At 27.5% G+C, this 24160-nt stretch overlaps 1 protein-coding gene across 2 annotated transcripts in view; it reads right to left on the reverse strand.

Annotated features, from left to right (window-relative positions):
• The window catches only part of LOC123271586 (neural cell adhesion molecule 2-like), a 449338-nt gene that overhangs the window by 58371 nt on the left and 366807 nt on the right, over positions 1 to 24160 (reverse strand). For both annotated transcript variants that reach the window (XM_044737967.1, XM_044737959.1), the window contains exons 5-8: positions 10250 to 10360; positions 4550 to 4637; positions 4364 to 4476; positions 1299 to 1459 (exon numbers count right to left, since the gene is read on the reverse strand). In XM_044737967.1, the coding sequence (XP_044593902.1) occupies positions 1299 to 1459; positions 4364 to 4476; positions 4550 to 4637; positions 10250 to 10360 (473 nt within the window). The remainder of the gene's footprint in view (positions 1 to 1298; positions 1460 to 4363; positions 4477 to 4549; positions 4638 to 10249; positions 10361 to 24160) is intronic.

Here is a 24160-nt window from a genome sequence, read left to right on the forward strand (position 1 = left end):
TGTTGCATCGTATAAATTCGGATGTTTAAGCTCTGGTTCGGCATTACACTGTCCTATACTAAATATTACGATGTTTCCATACACAGAAAAAAGTAAACTGTAATATTCACTCGGATTCCGGTTAATTTTTATAGTTTCAAATAGTAAAGCGGACATCGGGGTGGCAAAAATATAAATATTACAGAACTTAATGTAGAAAGTATAAAAGCCACAATTTATAATTTAACATCGAAAATAAGTGATTAGTAGCTGTCACTATAGTAAATAACGACTCTTTTATCTTAAAAAATTACAGTTTCAAACAGTAAAAATTGCCATTTCAATATATAGTCTATATTATGAGGAGAAGGGGAACTCAGTTGAAAGAGAAGGGGGTCTCACTCTGGGAGAATGTAGCATTTGAAACAGTAAAAATTATACTTTTAAAATATACATTTTACCAGTCCAAGCAAGTCAATAATTACAGTTTGATTTTTAGCGCTGCGTTTAAAATTTACCATTTTACTTTGTAAATATTGACGTTGCTTGTATTAGAAATTTACTAACTTTATTTTATACTTTTCACATATCATAAGATCATTTTTTAGGTACGAAATGATAAATATCAAAGTCTGAATTCTTAATTATTATACTTTAACATTTTAGACATTTACATAGCGAATATTACTGTTTGAAATAGTATTTTCTTCCATGTAAAAAGTAAATTGTAACGTTTAAATGGTAAATATTATAAAGTGAATAGTAAAATCACGATTTTACTGTTTGAAATGGTAATTTTTAGCAGTTGATCATTACTTATTATAAATCGACTGTTATTTATTACAGTTTATTTTTTTCCGTGTAGTAATTTTAAATATATTTTTCTTTCCGTGCATGTATCGAGATTATGTAGATTGCATGTCATGAAATAAGCTACAATTTTGTCTATTAAATGTATAATTTCTCTTAAGTTTATAAATTTGAAGAGTACTCTTCAGTTAGTATCAAAAATGTCAACTCTATGTGCAAAAATTGAGAAATCGATACCTTTCCATATCGGTTGTGGCCGAATGGTACTTTTTTTTCGTTTACATTCACTTTGTAATATTATTCATCATGAATTAATTCGAAGGAAAACTGACTTATTTATTTACTACAATACATTCAATTTATTTTTAATTGCTGAGCGGCTCAAAGTTCGAGAATTTATTAATAAAGAAGCAAAAATAGATATATAGATTATTTTATTTTTTAGTAAAAACGTTCTACAAATGAGATTGAATTATTTACATGCTTTTATTTTTATAAAATTAACTTACGCTGACGTGCTTGAGCGGACGTTTTCCTTTGTACCACGTTATTACCGCAGGCGGATTTGAACCAGTTGTCTCACATTCCAAGTCGTACCGATGTTTGGCTTGTAGAGATTCATTTTTGTTTGCAGAGCCGGGTCTGCTTACTTTTATCGTCAAAGGTTTCACTGCAATAAAAAGTTTACAACATAATTAAAAAAAAATATATATTTAATATTGATATTATAAATCTATATGTATAAAACATGATATGAAAAGCTTTTTATTCTGTTGATACATGTAGTTTAAAATAAAAAAATTGATCAAATTTTTATTTAAAAAAAAAAAATATTATAGTATTTAGAAGCTTGATAATATAAAATGAAAATAATACTGTACACCTATACACAGATTTTAAATTGCTGTGAAGTGGACAGTGGTCGATCTGAATTAGTGAACGGAAGTATCACTTGGACTGGAACGAGGAAATGATGAGTGTTTCGGAAAGAGTTAAACGCGTCGACTAGTATTCAATTGAATAAAAAAAAAAAAAATAAAAAAAATAAACAAACGTTTAAATGATTTGAAAATAGTTTTTCTCCAATCAATTCCGAATTAGTTGTTGTTAGAGTATTATTTTTATTTTTTTTACTCGCTGTAGAAATCGTATATTCTCAAAATTTCAGGGAATAGGTAATTGATTTTATCTGGTTTGAAACTTAAGTAGTTATTCTTACTATTTTTAAATTCATACAAACTTATATGTTGACTTTTTCGATAAGCTATGCATAAATTTTTTGTGAGTTGACAAGAAATTCTGATTGAAGAAACTATGAAAAAAAATTTATGATGATATTGTCAAATCAGAATCAAATTTTGCTGGAAAATTTCTTGTGGGCACTATACCTTTTTTGGTCTTTTGATGTTTAAATTACTGTATAAATAATTTACAAATGTAATAAAATTATAAATTTTGTTCATATGAATATCAAAGTTTAAAAATTTTAAGCAAATTTAATTTTGACATTGGTATTTTCTGTACAATCATTAAAATTCAAAGTGGCCAAAACCGGTACTTCTACCTTATATTGAGGGTACCCTGACGTAAATTCGTATCTTAAAAATTAGTATTTTGGAAAAATAATAATTTAAACATTCTAATAAATAATTAGACAAGTAATGATTGAATATTTGTATTTTTATGAAGTTTAATGATTTCTCGAGACATTCACGATAAAATTTGGCTATTAAAACCTCCGGTGCTAAAGTCAAATTTTTTTAATAAATAAAAGAAAAACCAAAAATAGTCGAAAAATCGAGTTACGAGATTACATCAAAGTACCCTCGGCATGTGATTTAATCTAGTATCGATAATTTCAGATGGTTTACAGAACATTGACGATAATGTTTTAGGAAATGTACATGGATCCTTTTAAAAGTTCTTCTTTATTATTCAATGGTTATAATATCATTTTCTTCTCTAAAGGTCTTGTCATTTTAAAATAGGATTTTGAAACAAGAATAAATCGTATAAAGATCTGGTATTATTGATTAACTTATAAATTAGTTCTGTTTGTAAAAGCAAATAAATTATAATTTTTGAAATTTCAACTTTTCAAAAGAGCTAAAAGCCGTGTCGGGTGATGGAAAAATTATTTATTGAATTTCTACTGCCATGTTAGAAGCCAAAATTGTCACTCTATAAGTAGGTGATAAGAAGTAATAATAATGTATCAACGTTTTTTTAAAAAAAAATATTTTTGAACTCGGGTAAGAAACTGAAAATAATTTGAAAAAAAAGTTAGTCAAAACGTTATTTTTTTTCTTACCATTCAATAAAATAATGGAAGCGTTCTTTTTATATTATTAATTTTTAGTTTTCATTTTGAGATAAACAAACCTAATTTTTGAGGTTATAAATTAGCAAAGTGACCTGTAGAATAAATCCACGTCTATGACATAGAAATTAAACTTGAATTAGGATAGTAAGATGCATTGAAACTTGTCGTTATTACCTTAAAATGCCATAAGCACTAGCAGCGCAATCGGAAATGTGTGGGATGATAAGTAGAGTACTGTAATAGCTTTCTATCTTTCCCTAAACATAGTTTTCAAACTTCGATTCAACTTTTAGCTCATACAGTTACTGATAATCCATTAAATGGTGAGTACGGTGAATACTAACGGAAATAGTAATTTCAACTGTTCGAAATTTGTTGAGCATCTCAAAAGCTGTTTTAGCTCTAGTTTTATTTAATCAATTGATTCACGTTGAATAATAATTAATGTCATTAACTTGAATCACTATTTTTATAGAAGACGAATTTTTTTTCCACAATTAAATTGCATAAATTTACTTTGTTACAGTTCTACCACTTGGAATTTATAAAAGTTATGTTTTTAGTGATTAAATAAAGGAGTTAACATCAATAAATTATTTTTCTTACGCTCGCTAGTTAAGTTACTTTATTTTACTCTTCTTAGTGGTAAAACCAAAAAGCTCAAAAGCTAATTTGTATCTGTTATTTGCAGCGAGATTTCTTTCCCGTTTTATTTTGTAGATTCAATCTATGGAGTAAGAATAAGAAGATAAGATAGGAGCATAATGATCTTAATTCGTTAACGCCAAGATAAACATTTGTTTTTATCTTGTTGGAACAAACTGTCCGACCCTTGTCTTCCTCACTGTCTTTCTACTTTCGTCGATATGTCTTTGTTCATCTTGACAACTTAAACTTAGTTTGTACTCATCTGATAAAACTATAAATAATATTTACCTACGTTTTACATGCATATATTATGAGTGCACATTTTTTAATTAATTATATTAGCTTAACCAATCCGACTAGTTAGCAAATTTTACAGTAAAATTAGACAAAAATATTATCATCAAGACAAATATGATAGTGTTAATTCAAAAAATAGTTTGGTGTATTTTGATGAGTTAATTTTTAAATTCACAAATCGTTATTTGATATAAAAATAATTTTTCTTGATGTGCAATCACTGATCTTTTAAATAAAAAAAAAAAAAAATCTGGAATTATAACGATCATTTTACTTACTACTGATTGTTTTATAAATAATACTTACAAATTAAATCTAATTTTACAGATTTTCTTTTTGATGGAACGAGGTCAGTATTTGACGCCTCGCAGGTAAAATTTGTTCCTAACGACTCTCGACGGAGTGACCTCACTGTCAATCTGAAAAAATAATTTCAAAAATAAAACAGTATTACGGTGGTCGCTTAATATTGGACTGATTATAATAACTTACTTGTTCTCGATTACATCAAGCGAACTCGTTATAGACTCCTCGAAAGTTATATTTGGAACATGCCATTTTATCCGCGGTGTTGGTGACCCTGTAATTTTAATTTCAACAATTTTTTAATTAGTTCTGTAATTAAATATATACTTTTGAGCTTCATTGTCAAACGGATTTCTTAAAATTGAAAAGTAAAAGCTTATGATAGGAGGCATTATAAACGACATTATTAAGAAAACAATAATATAAATTTTTTCTATTTATTAATGTTTGTTACTAAAAATTTTGCAATTGATTTTTTAACAATCAGTTAATGAAATAAATTTTTAATATATAAAAAATTTTAAAACTATATTAATCTAGCATATCAAAGCTTGTATAAGGAAAAAAATATTTCTATGCATTGCTATACATTTATTTATAATATCATTATTTTGAATTATTCAATTTATTTTGAGATTAATTATTAAAATGTAAGTTGCTAGGTATTTCCATACATTTGAACTGATAATATAATATAGATTAAACGCACAAGTCTATCTTAATTTTAGATATCACCGTTAAGGTAGTACTACCGATTTTAGAATTGACGTTCAGAATTTAATGAAATTTGGCATATTGGTACTGTTATGTCCAGATTAGACAAAAACGAATTTAATTTATTTTGGTCCTGGTAAGTTATCACCACTATACCGGGAACCCAGAAGATTAGAGGGACAGAATTTATTAATAAAAATTATTATTCATTTTTTTTAATATATATTGAACATAAACTAGATTGATACAAATTTTACTTAATTGTAAATTAACATTCAAATTTTACATTGGAGAATTACAAAAGATAGACAATACCTAAAGTTGTTTCATCGACAATTAATTATTTTAATCACTATTTATTCTTCGATTTTTAATTTATTTTATTCGGTTCAAATTTCAATTTGCTCAATGAATTTACTTTTGTTTATGCAATTTATTACTTATTACACTGTATTCTTTTTTATAAATAATCAACATATTAAAGAAGGGATTTCTCGACGGGAGTCTCTTAAAAATTTTTTAAATTATAAAAATTCATATTTCTTCACTTTCTAACTCGAATAACTTTGGAGTGAGATAACTTGTTGAATCTCTGTAAATTGCATCTGAAAGCTCATTAAATAAGCTTCAATTTGAGTACCATATCATATGTGTAGTCTCAAAATTATTTAGAAATGCCATGATTTCAAAATTTTCAAAATCATAAAAATTTATATTTCTTCACATTCTTACTCGATTAACTTTTGAATGGGATAACTTATTGAATTTCTGTAAATTGCATCTGAAAGCTCTTTAAATAAGCTTTAATTTGAGTATCATATTATTTCTGTAGTCCCAAAATTATATCTTATTCCGCTATGCTAATTATGAAATTTGCTATTGCATTCGTTTTATAAAATTTTTAATTTAATCTTTTTCATTAGAACGCTATCATTGTAATGATTACAATAAAAATCATTCGTTAAAATTCAATTGTAATTTTGATTGATAAGTAATAAAATGAAATCTACTTCCATTTCGGCTGCCGAATGGTCTTTTTATTTTTTATTGGTTTTTCAGTCTATTATTTTATCATTACGCTAAGTACAGTTTTTGATAATAAAGGAAACGTATATTTTAAAGATTTAAGAATTAAAAATACAATGCTTCTTTATTTAAACAAGTTTCTTTGTTGAGGTAAGCTGATTGTGACAATGATAACAAAGTATTCAAAGGTTTTGGTATATTCCCAGCTTACTAAACATAGAATAAGTTCTTGGCAACTTTAAATTAGTCTATCCTCGTCAACATACCATGTATATATGTATATATTGAAGGGTCATAACGTCGAGACCAGCAGAGCGACGCTCAACCTTTTCAATACAGACATCTTGGCTCGAGAGCCAAAGCAAACTCACTAGATTTTTTTTTTTAAATAAAAAAAGTATGCTCCATTTTCTTTATTTTTTTTTTTATTTAGAGATTTTGCAAGTTGAAAGCTTGTCTCATTTATTGTCTTTCAGTGGATACGATAATAAAAGAGCATGTTGGAAGGGTCAAGTGTAACAAAAAGATATTTCTATTTATTCTACGTATAGATATTTGCATATTATTGTTACGATTATTCGAAAAAAATTATTCAAAAAAATTAGACTGTGAGAACAATTTATATTTGAGCAAAATATGTTTTACAAAAACTTTAGTAAATTTTAATTGAAAAAAAAAATTACTTTTCATGTCATGGAAAGATTAATTTCTGCCATATTTCATTGAATATTTTTGATTTTTAAACATATTAAATTTTTTTGAGATAAAAAGTTTAAAAATTTTTTTTAAGCTATCAACATTTTATTGTTTACATTTTTTCACTTGAGTTACGGAAATAAATGAAAAAACTTGATACAATATATATTTTTTATCGTTTTATTGATCACTGTAACAAAAATTTTATTTTTTCAATCCACTATCGAGAACAATTTGCTAAAAAAAATTGATGGATGCTTTTATGTTGTATACTCAAAAAAAAAAAAAAATGTGTACGTTCAAATATTTTTTAAATGCAAGTATAAAGTTGGATGATAAAATTAATTTATCTTTGTTTGATTACATTCAAAATTGTTTACTAAGGTTGATATTTATTCGGAGGATGTTATATAATACCGTAATTTATATTTCAGCAAAGAGAAAAAATAGTTATGTAACAGTTGTAATATACGGAGTTTTGAAACGAGAAAACAGATTTCATCCTCTTACATTACTCTTATATCGTTGTTATTCAAGGAGCTTCTCGAACGGAGTTGCGTTTTAACTGCTTTGGCGACGTGACCGACTCGAGATCGATTTACTTCGGTCAATAACTTTTAGAGCTTATATACCTGTATACTCGTAACTTGGATTTATATTAAAAATCTTTTCGATAATCTCTTAAAATAATAGTTTACTTTTATAAATTAATTGCACAGTACCAAAAATTTATCCTCAGCTCGGCAGTAAATCGATCGAAAACTTTCCTTATCAGTAATCGAGATAAATGAATCGTTCATTAAAATAAATTTCTACAAGTCAATCCAATAAACATATAGTGAATCAACTACTTTCACTCTACTTAAAATATTAATAAATTAAAAAAAAAAAAAAACTATAACTCGTTAAATTTAGTCGAAAAAATAGTGAATAAGAGATTGAAATAACATAAAGAAAAAATAAATAAATTTTAATTTAAAAATTAATCACAATAAACTTTCCTTCTTTCTGTAAAATCTTAAATTTCTAAATCGGGAAATTAAAAAGATTAATGAAAAAAATGCTAAAATCTCGTCTGCGTGAAAGGATTGAGTGGAATAAAAGTTTATACACGTATATATGTATATAAATGAATAGATATAAAGTGATGCGAAAGACAAGAGCGGATGAGGGGCGAAAATAATCTTTTAAAGCGGTCGTAGAAGTTGCAGTAGTTATAAACAGAAATTTAGATCCAGTTGCCAAAGTAAACAGCGAAGAGCTTTACGGTACCCTACCCGACTACTCTCCTTTTGGCTTGCAACTCAAGCGATCTAAGCGCATCCTCTCTCGGCTTTTTTACTCATTCTCTCTCTTTACTCCTCTTCTTCTGGCCCGACTAAACGTAGAACTTTTCACTTACCCTCGGTTACCGATAAAAAGTTGCTTGATCTAATAACTGACGACACTGTTACTTCCTACACCATTACTATGTATATACGTTATACTATCATACACTGTACTCCAACCGTGATTGGCGTGAGTCAAGTTTTAGTTTTAAACATACACACATATGAAGGTAAAACCTGTTGTACACTAGAGAGAAAAGCCACGGCAACTTTTCTATTTACTCAATTTTTATTGATTTTGACGTTGAGTTACCGGAAAAAGTTGCATCACTTTATTCGATTACTTAAAACCTATCACACATACATACAATTATACATCAGTCTATTTTATAATTTTATAAAAATTTTTCTTTTTTAACTTGATAAAAAAAAATAAACAAAAAAATGGTTGTATGAATGTAACGATATAAAATTAGTAATATTTTAACTATATCTTATGATTACTGTTCTTGCATAGAAAAAAGAATTTACTTGAATCAAGTAAATAATTTTGAAGAATTTTATTTTCTTGATTTGAATAGAAAAATTCTTAAACTAAGAAATTTTTTTTAGTTTAATTAAATTTTACTTGATTTAAGAATTTTTCATTTTGATTCAATTAAACTCTTCAAAATTATTTTCTTGTTTCAAGAATTTTTCTTTGATTAATTCAAGTTAATTTTTTTTCCAGTGTGTAAAAAATTTTACTCTCATTATGAATTTTAAATGTAATTTAATGTATGAGGAGATTATATATTTTTTTATTTATTTATCACAAAATATTCAACTTTAATTAATAAAAATGAGAGAAAATACTGGTAGCAGCGATGAAGAAAATCACTTGGGTATTGTAAATTCACGTGAGCTATTATCTGTTTTTTTTTTACATGGATTCAAGAAAATAATAAATCTTTGTTGAAATTCAGTAGAAATACATTATTCTTATGAATTATCGTCAATTTATAGCTTATTTTACGGGTCACCACAAAATGTTTTCTAGTTATTTTTATTTCAACTTAAAAAATGTAGTTCAAATAATGGCTATAAATGAAATTATTTTTATTTTTTATAAACGGAAAGTAAAAAATTGCATTTATTGATCACAATGTGCATGAATAGAAAAAAAAATTTGCTTGAGTCGAGAAAATTATTGAGAAAGAACAAAAATTCAGTTATCTCCATTGACTTACAAAAATACCCGTGCAAAAAAAATTCTGATTCAAAATGAATTTAAGATTCAAATTCATATTTTGACACATATATGAATTAGTTTTGAGATCAATCCAAATTTGAAATTGATTTGTAAATAGAAATTAGCACGTCTGTAAAACTTTCGATCCTGTTTCGGAATTTTAATGAAGACTTAAAAATATTTAGGATTAATTTTATGAATAAAATATTCTGAAGTCTTTATTAATATTCTGGTGGTTGAATAAGATTAAAATCTCATTTATCTAGTCCAATATAGCTTAAACGATGCGATAATTAAAATAAACTAATTCATTTACCTATAGACTGCTGGTATCTCAGAAGAATAATTCAATAGCTAATTATAAAGATAATACTAAAAATAAAATTCAAATAACAGAGTCTACAGAAATTGACAATTTTCATAATTGTATCATACTGAATTAAACATGTAGTTTAATATATATATATATATATATATATATATATATAGAGAACTTTTCGTGAAATTTTTTTAGTTTAAAATTTCATTAGCTATAAGTTTGTACTCAGAACTCTTTTTTTTTGTAAAAAAATTTTTTTTAGGATTATTAAAAAGTTTTCGAGCTGAAATTCATGAATAAATCTGAAATTGTAGTATATATTTGAGCGGTATAATAAATCATTCTTACGAAGATAAATATTCAATGGCCAGATTAATAAACATTTTATTAAAACCATCATTTCTACGTTTTGATGATTAAACGACTTTTAACTAATTATTTTTAATTAGCATTTTATGCAGAAAAAAAAAATTTTTTTCCAATGATTTTTTGTAAACCAAAGAGAGGTATGATGGCGGATATTAGTAATACCTTATTAATAATAAATTTAACATACAAGCTTTTGTTCTTACCGCCGATAACACGACATGTGAGGATTAAGTCGTCTCGTTCTCCTTCAGGACCAACAGTGTCATTGACAAGCTGTCCATTTCGATTTAAAATTACTGGCAAGTCCGGTAAAACTGAAAAAAAAGGAAGTAAAATTAACTACGATTTCCATAGATGCCTAGCAGATGCCTGAAAATAATATTTTAATAAAGATATTAAGTCATTAATTAATAATATTTGAATCCAGATATTTAAATTTTCCTTGTTATTAAATTTTATATACGACATATTAAATTTCCGTAATATCTAAGTCACCTTTGATGTTTCTTTGAAGCTACCCTATTAATGCATTGAAGCTTTGTTAGACTAATTCGACGGTTAACTCTCTATTTTACTTGAGTTCCTCATAAAAATATCGATAATACTCGTAGTCAACTTAACAAGAAGTAGTTGAATGATTTTTTTATTTTTTTCCTCATTGCTATAGATAATTAATAGATATGATTTATAATATGTTGAAAATAAAAATTCAATAATTTATTATTTAGCATTTGAAAAATGCAATTGCTACCGTCGGGAATGCCGTGAAACAATTGAGCTTATTTCGACTTCACAGCTCTCCGGTTTCCCATTCATTGTAACACTGTGGCTTCTGTTCTTAAAAAAAAATTTTAAAAAAGTAAAGTTTTATTGTGCAGCTTGTGGAATTCCTCGATGTGAATCACCTAGATTCTTTTTGTATACGGTAACTGCGCACCATACTACCACGGTAATTCTACTTTTTAATTAATTGCTATCTTCTCGTTCTTTATGATTTAATATATCACGTGAACTAACAAAGTAATAAAAGAATTGAATAATTTAATTATGATAATTTTTGACTTTTTTTTTTTTTTAATTTTAATATTTTATCATTCGATTTTATTTTTGTATTATTTATAATTTAACAAATGAATATCCAATTCAAAAAAATTATTCTCTTATTATTCGATTAATCAGATCCCAGTACCCATAGAGGAAAGTACCACGAAGCCTAGCTTGACCCAACTATGTAAAATTCTGGGCCAAGCTTGTAAGCCAGGCTTGGCCCAGTCCTGGTTGAAGTCTGGGATGATAACGATGGGCCAAGCCTGGTTACTAGGACTGGCCCATGCCTGGTTACCAGGGCTGAGCCATAGTTAATTTTCAAGTCTGGCCCATGCCATTTAATAAAAAATGATAAAAAAAGAATTTTTCGGGTGTTATTTTTTTATTTTATTTTGTAAGTAAAGTAATTTTAAACCTTACTGTTGCTATTTATAGAAATAAAGTGAAAATCGTATCCGTTCTAACCGAGATTCGAACCCGAGCCGCGCGCTTGCCAGACCGATAGCTAACCCCTACACCGTACAACTGATAAGTTGATGCATATCTCATTATTGTCATAAGCTAAATCTATATGGTGACGAAGTGTGACGGTTTATTATTTATTTAATTTATGTTATTTAATATTGTGTTTTGATGAAAATTAACTATTTTTTACAAATGTTTATTAGTTAAAAAAATGCAAGAGTCAAGTTCTTATATTACTTTAAACTTTGTACATCGTTCTATATATTTTTAATATCTTATGATAAATTTTCATGTTCAAAATCATCAATATTAAAAATTCAACTGTAAATTATTATATTTTAATTTTTTTTAGACTATATCAATTTTGACGATATGCAATTGTCTTGGTTAAATAATAAATTTTAAATTTTAGAATTTGTAAGCAAATATTCGTTAAACAATAAATATTTACTGTTTAAAATTCTATTACTTAATGATTTATTAAGTTTGAATTTCCCATTGAATGGCTAAGGCTATTAGGTTACCCAATTCTGGCTCAAGTCTGGGTTGCCATTTAACGGCCATGGCTACACAGAAAGAAAAATTTACTTGAATCAAGTAAATAATTTTTAAGAATTTCATCTTCTTGATTTGAGTAGAAAAATTCTTAAACTAAGAAATTTTTCTTGGTTTAAATAAATTTTATTTAATTAAAGAATTTTTCGTTTTGATTGAAGACAATTAAACTCTTCAAAGTTATTTTCTTGGTTCAAGAATTTTTTTCTTGAATCAAGTTAATTTTTTTTCAGTGTAGGTTTCCCAATCTTGGCTAACCATTGGGTAATCATTGTGGCCGTGATTGGGGGACCCAGTTCTGGCCCAGGCTCGGGTAATAATTGGGCCGACCAAGGCCTGGTTGCCCAGTCTTGGCCCAAGCTTGGGTCGCCAATGAATCGCCAAGGCTAGGTTAGCCAGTCTTGGCCCAAGCTTGGATAATTATTGGCATGGCCGAGGCTGGGTTAACCAGTCTTGGCCCACGCTTGAGTCGCCAATGAATGGCCAAGGCTAGGTTAGCCAGTCTTGGCCTAAGGTGGGGTAATCATTGGCATGGCCGAGGCTGGGTTAAACAGCCTGGCCCACGCATGGGCCAATACAGGTACGCCGAAGCTAGGTTTCCCAGTACTGGCCCAAGCTTGGCCCCTTTGTCAACTCTGGGGGTTTCCTGCATGGGTAAATTACAAATATAGTAGTTCAGGTTTATACAGATCAATTGATATGTATTTTATTTTTATATTATGTATGACTGTTATTAGATGTCTGAGGAAGTCACGATACGTGACGAAACGTTGCTGAATTGAAAAATAAATTAACATAATGAAAAATATAAATTGATCTGTATAAACCTGAACTACTATATTTATTTATTATTCTCTTAGTTTAAAAATATGAAGTTTTTGATTAATTGAACATATTTAAATAATGAACCCCCAAAAGTATTAGAATCCAGGTCAGAAGGTGTTCTTATAAAAAAAATGACAGTTCGTGACCCTTTAGGTTATCGTGACACGTGTTGTAATAAGGTGAATCATACTTGGGATAGATCAGTAATAAGTAATTTTGTCGGAATTTTGAGTATTTAGATAAAGTGATACATAAAATTTTTTTTTAAATAATACAAATGTATTGAACTATTTTCAACTTTTAAATAAAAATGTTCAATATTGAAAAAAATATTTCTTCAAAAAAAAAAAAATAATTTTTTTTTAATTTTATAAACGAAAAATCGGAACATTTAAAAACTTTTTTGTTATCGCAATCAAATTATAGCTATAATGCACTAGTAGAGCACTCAAAATAAATAGGTATCACAGTTTAAAATCGATGAAAAACAAATTGAAAGCGATTTAATGTCTTTTTGTATCGATTGTTAGTCAATATAGTTACATTCAATATCCTGATGAAATTATTTTCATTAATTGGAAACAAATTATTTTTACTTTTATGAATATATTTTAGTCAATTTATAAACGTGTATTTCTGATCAAAAGTTTACGAAGAAAAAATATTTTGTAATTAATGTCCGTTTCTAGATTTTTTAGAAAAATACAAACCTCAATGAAAAATTATTTATTAAACATTCTCACTGTTTATTTTTCATTTATAATTACTTTTTGGCCACTTCTGATTAAACAAAAAAATAATTAAATATTGTTGTTGTTTATAAAAATCTCATGAATTGTCGCATTTAAAATTTATTAAAAAAAAAAAAAATTGTATAAGTAAGAATTTTTGATATTTGATATTTTTCATCCTAACTCAACAAACTGAAGTGAAAAATAAGAAAATTTTCAAGAAGTTGCTTCATGAAGACAATAGTTAAATTTCCATAAATTCTATTAATAAACTTTCATGAAATTGACTCAAAAAACAACTCTGTAGAATAAATTATACCTAATTGATTAATGTATAATTGGTAATGTTGAAAGTGAACTATCAGTACGAATGAATAGAGAACAAAAAAGGAACAAGCTGTAGTGATAATTACTAGTGGTCATCAATCGAGCTCTTCTTGTGGTTGTAGATAATTTTAGAGGTGGTAGGAAATTGAGCGAGTAGAGGATCGTAAAGCGGGACAAAGAGAGGCAATGATTGACAAGTTAGTCCCTATCTCTTGATCAATTACTGTAATTGCGATGAAGCCAATTTTAGTGGGACTTTTATTCTTTTATCTTTTATCAAAATTATACATGTGTTGTAGCCAATAAACTTACCTTTTTGAATTTCATTGATGACTACTTTAGTGATCAAAATTTCATAGATATTTATGATAACACATTAAAGTCGAGTGATGTTCAGTCGACTTACATTAATGTATTTTAATTAGTAAGTGGTGCTGATGCATTCTACTATAGACGTCCGGTCAATAATTCTATTTGGCTTTAATGCATATTCTGTGAGCTCTTCAGAATTATGTAGAGCAATCGTATTAAATAATATAAAACAAGTTTTCCATTAATGCAATCTGATTAGCAACATGTGCTATTGAAAGGATCGCATATATAATATTTAGACAAATCAATCAATCACCGAAATTATAGCGTAAATTTTGACTAATTGAATACATTGAAATATTTGAAGTAATTTATTGAGATAGAATTTAATGTAACTATTAAGTGATATTTCAGAAGTGACGTCTTTCTTAAGTAATGCGGATGGTGTGAATAGTTACAAGCCCGATATTGGGTAGTTTCGCAAAATGGAATCTAGTAAAGCATTATCGTGAGTGGCGCAGCAGAGATCACCGTAGTGTAGTTAGATAGTTTGCTTTATGGTGCATTCGAATGGAAATTACGCTAGTCCCATCATCTATGCATTAAGAAAAGGATCACTATAGTAAGCATATACATACATACGTAAAGTTTGTACTATTATGTCATTGTTAACACATTCTATTTTCATATTTATTTATTTATAATTGTTTAATTGACATCTGCGTAAAAAATTATTTCATGCTAAATAGTCCATTTTAAAATCACTTATTTTTTTTAATTCTTTCAAATTTTTACTGGATATTGTGTTCGGCAAAGTGCTCCTTTGATTTTTTTCTAAAAAATATTTACTTTAAAAAATGCTTCATATTAAATAATGTATTAAAAAAAAAAGAAAAAAAAAAGATGTGTTTGTTGAAATTCATTATGTTCGATACTGAAACAGGTTACAGACAAAGATGTACGATAATAAATAGTATTTTAGTGAAGACCAAATTTTTGTTGAAAGTTTGTAAAATCTGCAATACAATTAGACAAGAATACTTTCTCATGATTTGACGGTCATTTTTTTTTGTCGTTACATGATTAATTTATTATTAAGAATTAACGTTGCTTTGTATGAATAAAATTAACAAAAATTTAAGATACTTGTTGAAATAAAAGTTCAAATTTATTTCATAAATCAAGTAAATTAAAAATAACTTACAAACAAATTTTTTTAAAATAATCTACGTGAGACTTGAGTCGACTAATGATTGAAAGGAATTCTTTACTTAAAATATAAATAGAGTTTTCGTTGCATATTCAATTCAAAATAAATGAACAAAAGGATTGGTTTTATGAATTTTTCGAAAATATAATCAATAAAAAACAGTTCGGTGAATGTTTATAACTGTTCAATTGTAGTTTATTTTGATCAACTTGAACATATTTAACTTTCGTAGATGACGTATTTCTTATTATGAATACAATTGCTATTTATCGTCTGACCAAAGAACCAACTCTTAACTTAAAGGTTCCTCCGTGGTACAATGTGAATTGGGAATGTCCGATAGTTTGCGATAAATAATGAAGATATCTAAAATGTGATTAATGGAATAAAAAATTCAACACTTATAGTAAATGTTATCTATGTTTTATTAATAAATAAGTTATATTTGAATTCAATGAATAAATCTAAACTAATGAACTAATATATTTACGAAGTAATCACAAAAGTGACTTTCAGTCGAAAGTAAACCAACGAAAACACGGTTTATCCGTAAATAGCTTCCGCAATCAACTTTATTTGATTAGTAATTCAATGCGGTATGATTGAAAATAAGATTTATTTTATCTTTACAGTCCGATCTCCTTCAATTAAATAAGTAAATCTCGCTAGAAAAGTTTTCTTATGTGGCAAATTTTATATCTGGCCTTATACGGACTGATTGAATCATATATGGCCATAGCAGGCCATGTATGAGAGTAAAAAAATAAATTACAATAATTTTTTTATTTTTTCTAGAAACATGTACGGCTATTAAAATGTTTTATTAAACAAAGATTAGTTTAGGAGTTAATTAAATTAAAAACCAATGCCAGATAAAATTCGTTAGGGGAGTTACTAATATAATTTTTATTATAGAACTTAACTTTCTTATAAAGAAACGATTCAGCGATTATTTGCCCTCTGTGAAAAATTTTCAATATCACATTTGGTCGAAAAATTATATCTGGACGTATACAACTATATCAGGCTTATAGGCATATTGTCATATTATGATATGTTCGATCATATAAAGCCAAATAAGTTCTGATATGTCCTTATGTGGCCGATTGTCATACGAAAAAGAAAATTTGGAAAACCCTAAAGTACACGACTCATAATGATTACTCCATTATGAAATAATAGTAAAATATAAAATGCGAAAAAAAAAAAATTTATAAAACAGTTGTAATAAGACGATAATGAGCAGGCGCCCTTCTCTCTTAAGGGGTTATACGCAGTTGCAAAGCTAAAAAAACAACATTTTTTTATGAATTTTTTCTAGACACAGTTTTTAATTATCAATTACAAGTGATGGTTATTTAAATAGAGCCTACTTTCAAGAATACAATAGCGCGTCAATCATGTAAAAATATAAATGTGCACCGCTCCTGTAGAAGATGTTCTGAACGATCTCTAAAAAAGGCGCTTGGCGGTGATCTCCGTTTCGGTGGTTTGGATTATCTGAAATCAAAAAATATGGTGAATTCTTTTACAGGATAGATTAATGCAGGTATTGGACGAAGGAATAAGAAAAATTTTGATTTTTGACAAAATGGCGTCTATTTGAAAAAAATTTTTCGTTTTTGTTGAAAACAATTTTCCAAATTGTTAAAAAAAAATAGTAATAATTTTTTTGAATCTTATTCCTTCGTCCAATACCTGCATTAATCTATCCTGTAAAAGAATTCACCATATTTTTTGATTTCAGATAATCCAAACCACCGAAATGGAGATCACCGCCAAGCGCCTTTTTTTTAGAGGTCGTTCAGAACATCTTCTACAGGAGCGGTGCACATTTATATTTTTACATGATTGACGTGCTATGGTATTCTTGAAAGTAGGCTCTATTTAAATAACCATCACTTGTAATTGATAATTAAAAACTGTGTCTAGAAAAAATTCATAAAAAAATGCTGTTTTTTTAGCTTTGCAACTGCGTATAACCCCTTAAAAGAAATCAGTGGAATTTCACTAGTTCACCAGTGAAATTGTTATTCACTGCACTGTAAAAAATTTTTTGGACTCGGTGTGGTGTAAATGATTCGGTGTAAAAATTTTTAACACGAACGGTGTGAGAATCGCACTAAATATAATGTTAAATTTGAACGGTGTGAATCCTAAATTTTACACCACCAAGCGTGTAAATGTATTTCCTGAAAATTTCTCATTAATTAATTTGATTGTTTAGTTTCAGACTTGAACGAAATTAGATTATAAATATAAACATGTAGAAATAATTATTTAAAAGTATGTTTTTTTTTTTTTTTTTTTTTTTATATTATGCTATTTTACTGTGCAAAATCATTCCAACGTGAATCTTAATATCATTGGAAAGTCTGCAACAAGAATGTTAATATTCAACTTGTTAAAAATTTATCTAATTATATGGTGGATCTTATGTTAGTCTATTGATAAAAATGCGAATGTTTATAGTGTTAAATATATTTTTAAAGATATAAGCTCTTCCCGATGTTATACTCATCAAGACCTTTCATTTGCATATATTTGAGTACCCACATGCATTCAAATATATATATATATGAAAAATATATCAAAATGCATGTGGGTACTCAAATGAAAGGTCTTGATGAGTATAACATGGGGAAGAGCTTATATCTTTAAAAACGTCAATAGTTAAAAAAGTACAGTGCAATTTAACAAAAGTCATTGTTTAAGAAAGCAAAATTTTATTTATTTATAGTTCACAAGTCACGGCAGTCACATAGAGACTGCAAGGTATAATTCAGCCATAATTTATAGCTAAATTTGTCATTAAAGACAAATTTGGGAACTGGGGAAATAAAGGATAAAGGGAAGAGGAGGGACCTTACTCAGTAGGAATTTTTTCGGTAACCGAAAAAATAATTCAGACAGCCCAGACCGGGACTCGAACCCGGATCGTTTGGTTACGCGCCAAAAGCTCTCCCAGTTAAGCTATCCGAGACATTGTCCGTAACTACCATTCAGTCACCTAATAAGACCTCCCGAGTAATAAACACCACCGTCCATGTACAAAGCTCTTCGAGCTCAAAAGGCTAATGGAAGTTTTATAGAACACTATTTTTTGAATTTTCAAACCACAATAACTTTTAAATGAATGAACCGATTTTCTCGCAATTTACGGCATTCAACGTAGTTTTTTGAGTTCTTTGAAAAATCTTTAAGCGTAAACTGGTCAGACTAAAAATTTCATAGAAATTCTGAAAAAAAACTTTTTTTCCAATTTTTTTCGACAACGATATCTCATGAACAAATCAACCGATTTTGACCGGGCTAGTGGCAATCGACGTGGTTTTTTGAGGTTAAGAGCTGATTAGTTTTTGGAATTGATCGGTTCAGCCGTTTAAAAGATATTTCAAAAAAAACGAATTTTTGGAAATTTTATTTTTGAGATTTCTCAAAATTGATCTACTCAAATTCTGTAAATTAGTATCAAAATTCTAGGGGCAAAGGAATTCTTTAGAACGCCGCTTATTTCGATCAAATCGGATGATCCGTTCAAAAGTTATGAAAGATTTACACACACACACATACACACAGACACGGTGACATCACCGCGGAAATAGTCAGGAAAGCTTCCTAGGACCTCAAAACGTCGAGATCTCATGAAAACTCGATTTTCGAAAAACGAGGTGAAAACAATAACTTCCCGATTTTTGAAAATTTTCAATTTTCTTAGCGGGAAGTTAAAAAAATGCCTAAAACTTAAAAAATAACTGTTTCAGTACAATTTTTGTGATTTTTTTTTAACTAAGTTTAAATTTATTCAAAAATTAAAGAAAAAATAAGTTATCTACTAATTTCTAACTTATTTATTATTATAAAATTAATTTATTACTATACATAATAAATAAATTTGTATCAATCAGTAAACTAATTTATTTCTCTGTGAATTTTTAAAGTTTTTGAATTAACATTGGTTTTGAGTTCTGATAATATTCCACTTTAATTTAAATAATGTTTCTTAATAAATTTAATTCAACTATTTTTTTACTGAACATTTAAATTATAATCTTCGAATTAAATATTGTTTCTTTGAGATTACATAAATAATATTTTATTGGGTAGTCATCAGTGAATTAACGATAAACAAAACGAATATTTTTGAGGTTATGAAATATGTCAAAAAACAAGACTGCGCGTGAAATCTGAGACTACGGCGAGGCGTTTAGTCCTCTCAGCAATTCCTTATGGCTCTCCTAGTGATTCCGTATAGCTATTTTAGAAATCTAACGTATTCCTGTCTGAACGATCTAGTAGATGACTCTAGTAACAATCAAACAGATGGTTAAGTGGGGATAGCTACTATAGCAATACAGTATTGCTCTGAGAGCGATATTTTTTTTTCCGTGTGTGACATTAGAATGTGTGGGCAAAATTTGTTGAATGTATTTGAAAATAAAACTTTATTTTCAATAGTTAATAGTTATTATTGTGAAGTTATGAATATTCAAAAATGATGCGCTAAACTATTTCAATAATAGTGCTTAACGTTGTTGTCAGTAAAAAGTTATTGATGAATAAAAAATAAAAAAAAAAAGTAAATTCCTTTTCCGTTGAGATTTATTTTAATAAAAATGATTGAAAAAATGTTGTTATTCAAGGTTTTATATCAAAGTTTTTTTTTTTTTTACTTTTCGATATTTGTTCGTGTGAGAGTTAGAGTATTCGTCGATGAGATATATGGAAGCGAATATTAAAATCCTTGGATAGAAGTAGCAAAATAGTTTGGAGCCTTCCCACTCTCATATTCACATACATGAACCAATACTAGGTGATCTTGGTTCAATAGACATGGACCTAATGCAAACATAAATTTGAATAAGCTGAAAAACTTTTCTACATGGGCTTATAAATTTACCTTTTGCCAAATATATATTTGAAGTATAGTTTATTACCAACTGTAATAATTGAAAAGAGCTAAAAGTCGAAAAATAATGTTTTGGTCGACGAAATACGAAATAAATGTAATTTTTTATGGAGTAAAGACTAGCAGTCTGTCCTAGCTTCGCACGGGTATTTAACAAAAATTTCAAAATTAATTATAACATAATAGAGCCTATGTCGACCGGGGATAGTGTAGCTTCCCAACAATGAAAGAATTTTCCAAATCGGTTCAGTAGTTTCGGAGCCTATCTAATGCAAACAAACAAACAATAAATCTTTCCTACTTATAATATTAGTATAATGTTACACTAATATTTTATATCTTTATAATATAGGATAAATTACATATTCATCAACGAATAAAGAAGAAATTTTTTTCGGAATTAAATTCGTAATTATAATAAATTGGCTCATAAAGAATAAATTTGTTTCTTACTCGTGAGTTACGTACATTTTATTTCGATACAATTCAGATGTGTGAAATCCGAAATATGATACACGGAAAAAAATAAACTGCAATAAATAACAGTCGACTTATAATAAGTAATGATCAACTGCTAAAAATTACCATTTCAAACAGTAAAATCGTGATTTTACTATTCACTTTATAATATTTACCATTTAAACGTTACAATTTACTCTTTACATGGAAGAAAATACTATTTCAAACAGTAATATTCGCTATGTAAATGTCTAAAATGTTAAAGTATAATAATTAAGAATTCAGACTTTGATATTTATTATTTCATACCTAAAAAATGATCTTATGATATGTAAAAAGTATAAAATAAAGTTAGTATATATATTTATAAAGTAAAATGGTAAATTTTAAACGCATCGCTAAAAATCAAACTGTAATTATTGACTTGCTTGGACTGGTAAAATGTATATTTTAAAAGTATAATTTTTACTGTTTCAAATGCTAAATTCTCCCAGAGTGAGACCCCCTTCTCTTTCAACTGAGTTCCCCTTCTCCTCATAATATGGACTATATATTGAAATGGCAATTTTTACTGTTTGAAACTGTAATTTTTTAAGATAAAAGAGCCGTTATTTGCTATAGTGACAGCTACTCATCACTTATTTTGGATATTAAATTATAAATTGTGGCTTTTATACTTTCTACATTAACTTCTGTAATATTTATATTTTTGCCACCCCGATGTCCGCTTTACTGTTTGAAATTATAAAAATTAACTGGAATCCGAGTGAATATTACAGTTTACTTTTTTCCGTGTAGAAGTACGGTAGATCTATGGTATTGGTACGATAGGAAGTACCGTAGAATTACGGTAAGATATCCTCGAATTATAGTAATTTTGCAATGTCTGACAGTAATTCGTATTCTTCAGGGTTATTCTTGTATAAATGTTCCGTCCATATACGGTTAACTACGATATTTTACCTATTCTACCGTAATTTGGATCCGTCAGGAACGTTTTGAACTGATAACTTCACATTAAATATTGAATATAAAATTAAACCACTCTAGATGTAATTTTAGTATCATATGGTCTTATTTTGAAATCATTTAAATCACTTCTCTGTGTCAATTTTTAAATTCATTAAATAAAAAGATCATATAAATAAATTTATCTATCAAGATATTTATCAATTAAATTAATGTGTTTCCATCCGGAATTTGAGTTGTGAGATGTTAATGAATATTTGCGGGTTGAAAACAAATTATGCAAGAATATCGAACTGAACGCGTTAAAGTATAAAGCAATGGTATGCGACTGCGCATTGTTCTTAGCGAACAATTACTGATCTTTCGATTACTCAGTCGTAGAATTGTTGTAATGGAATGAAAGTGACTAAATGAGAGAATCAAAATTAAAGAGAAACACTAAGATAGAATAATAGGTAAATAAAACTAACTTTAATTGTTTTAAGACCAACAACAAAGTTTCATCTCCGGCACTGAGTAGTCTGCGAAATTTAATGCTAAGTTAATCATTTTCATGCCCCCAATAAATAAAGTAACAATTTTTATGTTATTTGAATGTATTTGAATGTTTCAAAAAAAAAAATTGAATGGAATATTTTGATTCGATTTTTTTTTTGTTTTTAAGATTGACAAGCCTACTGTTTAATAACGAAAAGTAATTTCTAATACTCCGTAGGCAAAACAGTTAATTTCGTGGTATGGTTACATGCAGTTCTGTCATCTTATTTAATTACAGTACTCCACAAAAATAGTAATTATCTCAATGTTTTAAATTGAGGTAGTAGTAAATTCTCTTTCTTAGAGAATATTAAAAAAAAAGAGTAGAATTATTATTTAAAAGTTATTTTTGAACTTGATTTTTTATCGTGATTGAAAAATTGATATTGATCTAATAAAAAAGTCACTAATTAATTATTTATGTGCTACAGTATAAAATTATTATTTTATTTAATTTATTCAGCCTGTTAATGTTAACCAAATTGATGTTGAATTATCATAAATAATAAGTTAAAAATGTCCATATTTAATTAAATAATTATCAGTATAATTATCGACCTATTACAAAGTATATCATATATATTCGAATAAAGTATGTGTTATTTGAATATTTGCAATTAATTGATTTATACGAACGTAGAATTCACAGGAATGAAATAATTAAATGATGTTGTGTAAAGATTTTTTCTTTACATATTTAAGTAATTATAAAAATTGATAATAATTTTCTTCTGTTTTTAACGACAGTAAAAATTATTCGAGTGTGAACATTAAGTTTCTTGTTCGGCTCTTTGTAAGAGGCCTAGGGAAATTCCCGCAATTAGTCTGGGGCCCAAATACATTAAAGAGATTAGAATCCAAAAATAGATAGATAAATAGGAGTTTTGTTAAATGTAAGCAAAAAAACACAGTGTAATAAGCAATAAATTTAAAGTAAACATGAAGTAAATTCATTAAACAAATTAAATTTTCAACTGCATGAGAATAATATAATAATTGACAAATAAATAGTGACAAAATAATTAATAAAAAAAACAACACGACCACGTGTGTCGACGAAACAAATTCAGGTATTATCTATCTTTTGTAATTCTCCCATGTAATTTTTGAATGTTAATTTACTTTTAGATAAAAATTTGTAAGTAATTTAATCAATGAAACTAAATTTGTGTTCTACAATATACTAAATATTAAATAATTTGAATCATAATTTTATTAATAAAACCTGTCCCTCTAATCTTCTGGGATCTCGGTCTATAGTGATTGAAACATACCAGGACCAAGATAAGTTTAATTCGTTTGTTCAATCTGGACATAACAACCACAACGTTGGAAATATACAATCGTCTGCAATGTTCTGTTGCGGTTGAGTATTCTTTTTTTTCACTTTTTTCGTATATGCACCTAATAAAATTTTTAAGTCCCTGAATTAGTTAGACTTTTAGATCCACGTGGTTTTATTTTTTTTTTGGCGAATGTTTTTTATTTTGACAACAATTAAGTAGCTTTTAAAGAAAACTGAATTTAGTCATTATTAAAGCTGCACTGATTTAAAAGGTAGTAAAAAAACCCTGAAATTATCAGGTCATTTATAAATTACTCGATTTCCGTAAAAGGTCATATTTAAAGCAACCAAAAAGACAGTTTTTATAGCCTGAAGTCCAGCACTTACAATGAAGCTTAAAAATTTTTTATTACTCTTCGTTATAAGTAAAGAAAAGATATAAGAACTTGAAATATTTAAGCCTCAAAGCAGTAAAAGGCCTTT

The sequence above is a fragment of the Cotesia glomerata genome, linkage group LG1 (genome assembly GCF_020080835.1).
Source record: "Cotesia glomerata isolate CgM1 linkage group LG1, MPM_Cglom_v2.3, whole genome shotgun sequence".
In the NCBI taxonomy this organism is placed as follows: domain Eukaryota; kingdom Metazoa; phylum Arthropoda; class Insecta; order Hymenoptera; family Braconidae; genus Cotesia; species Cotesia glomerata.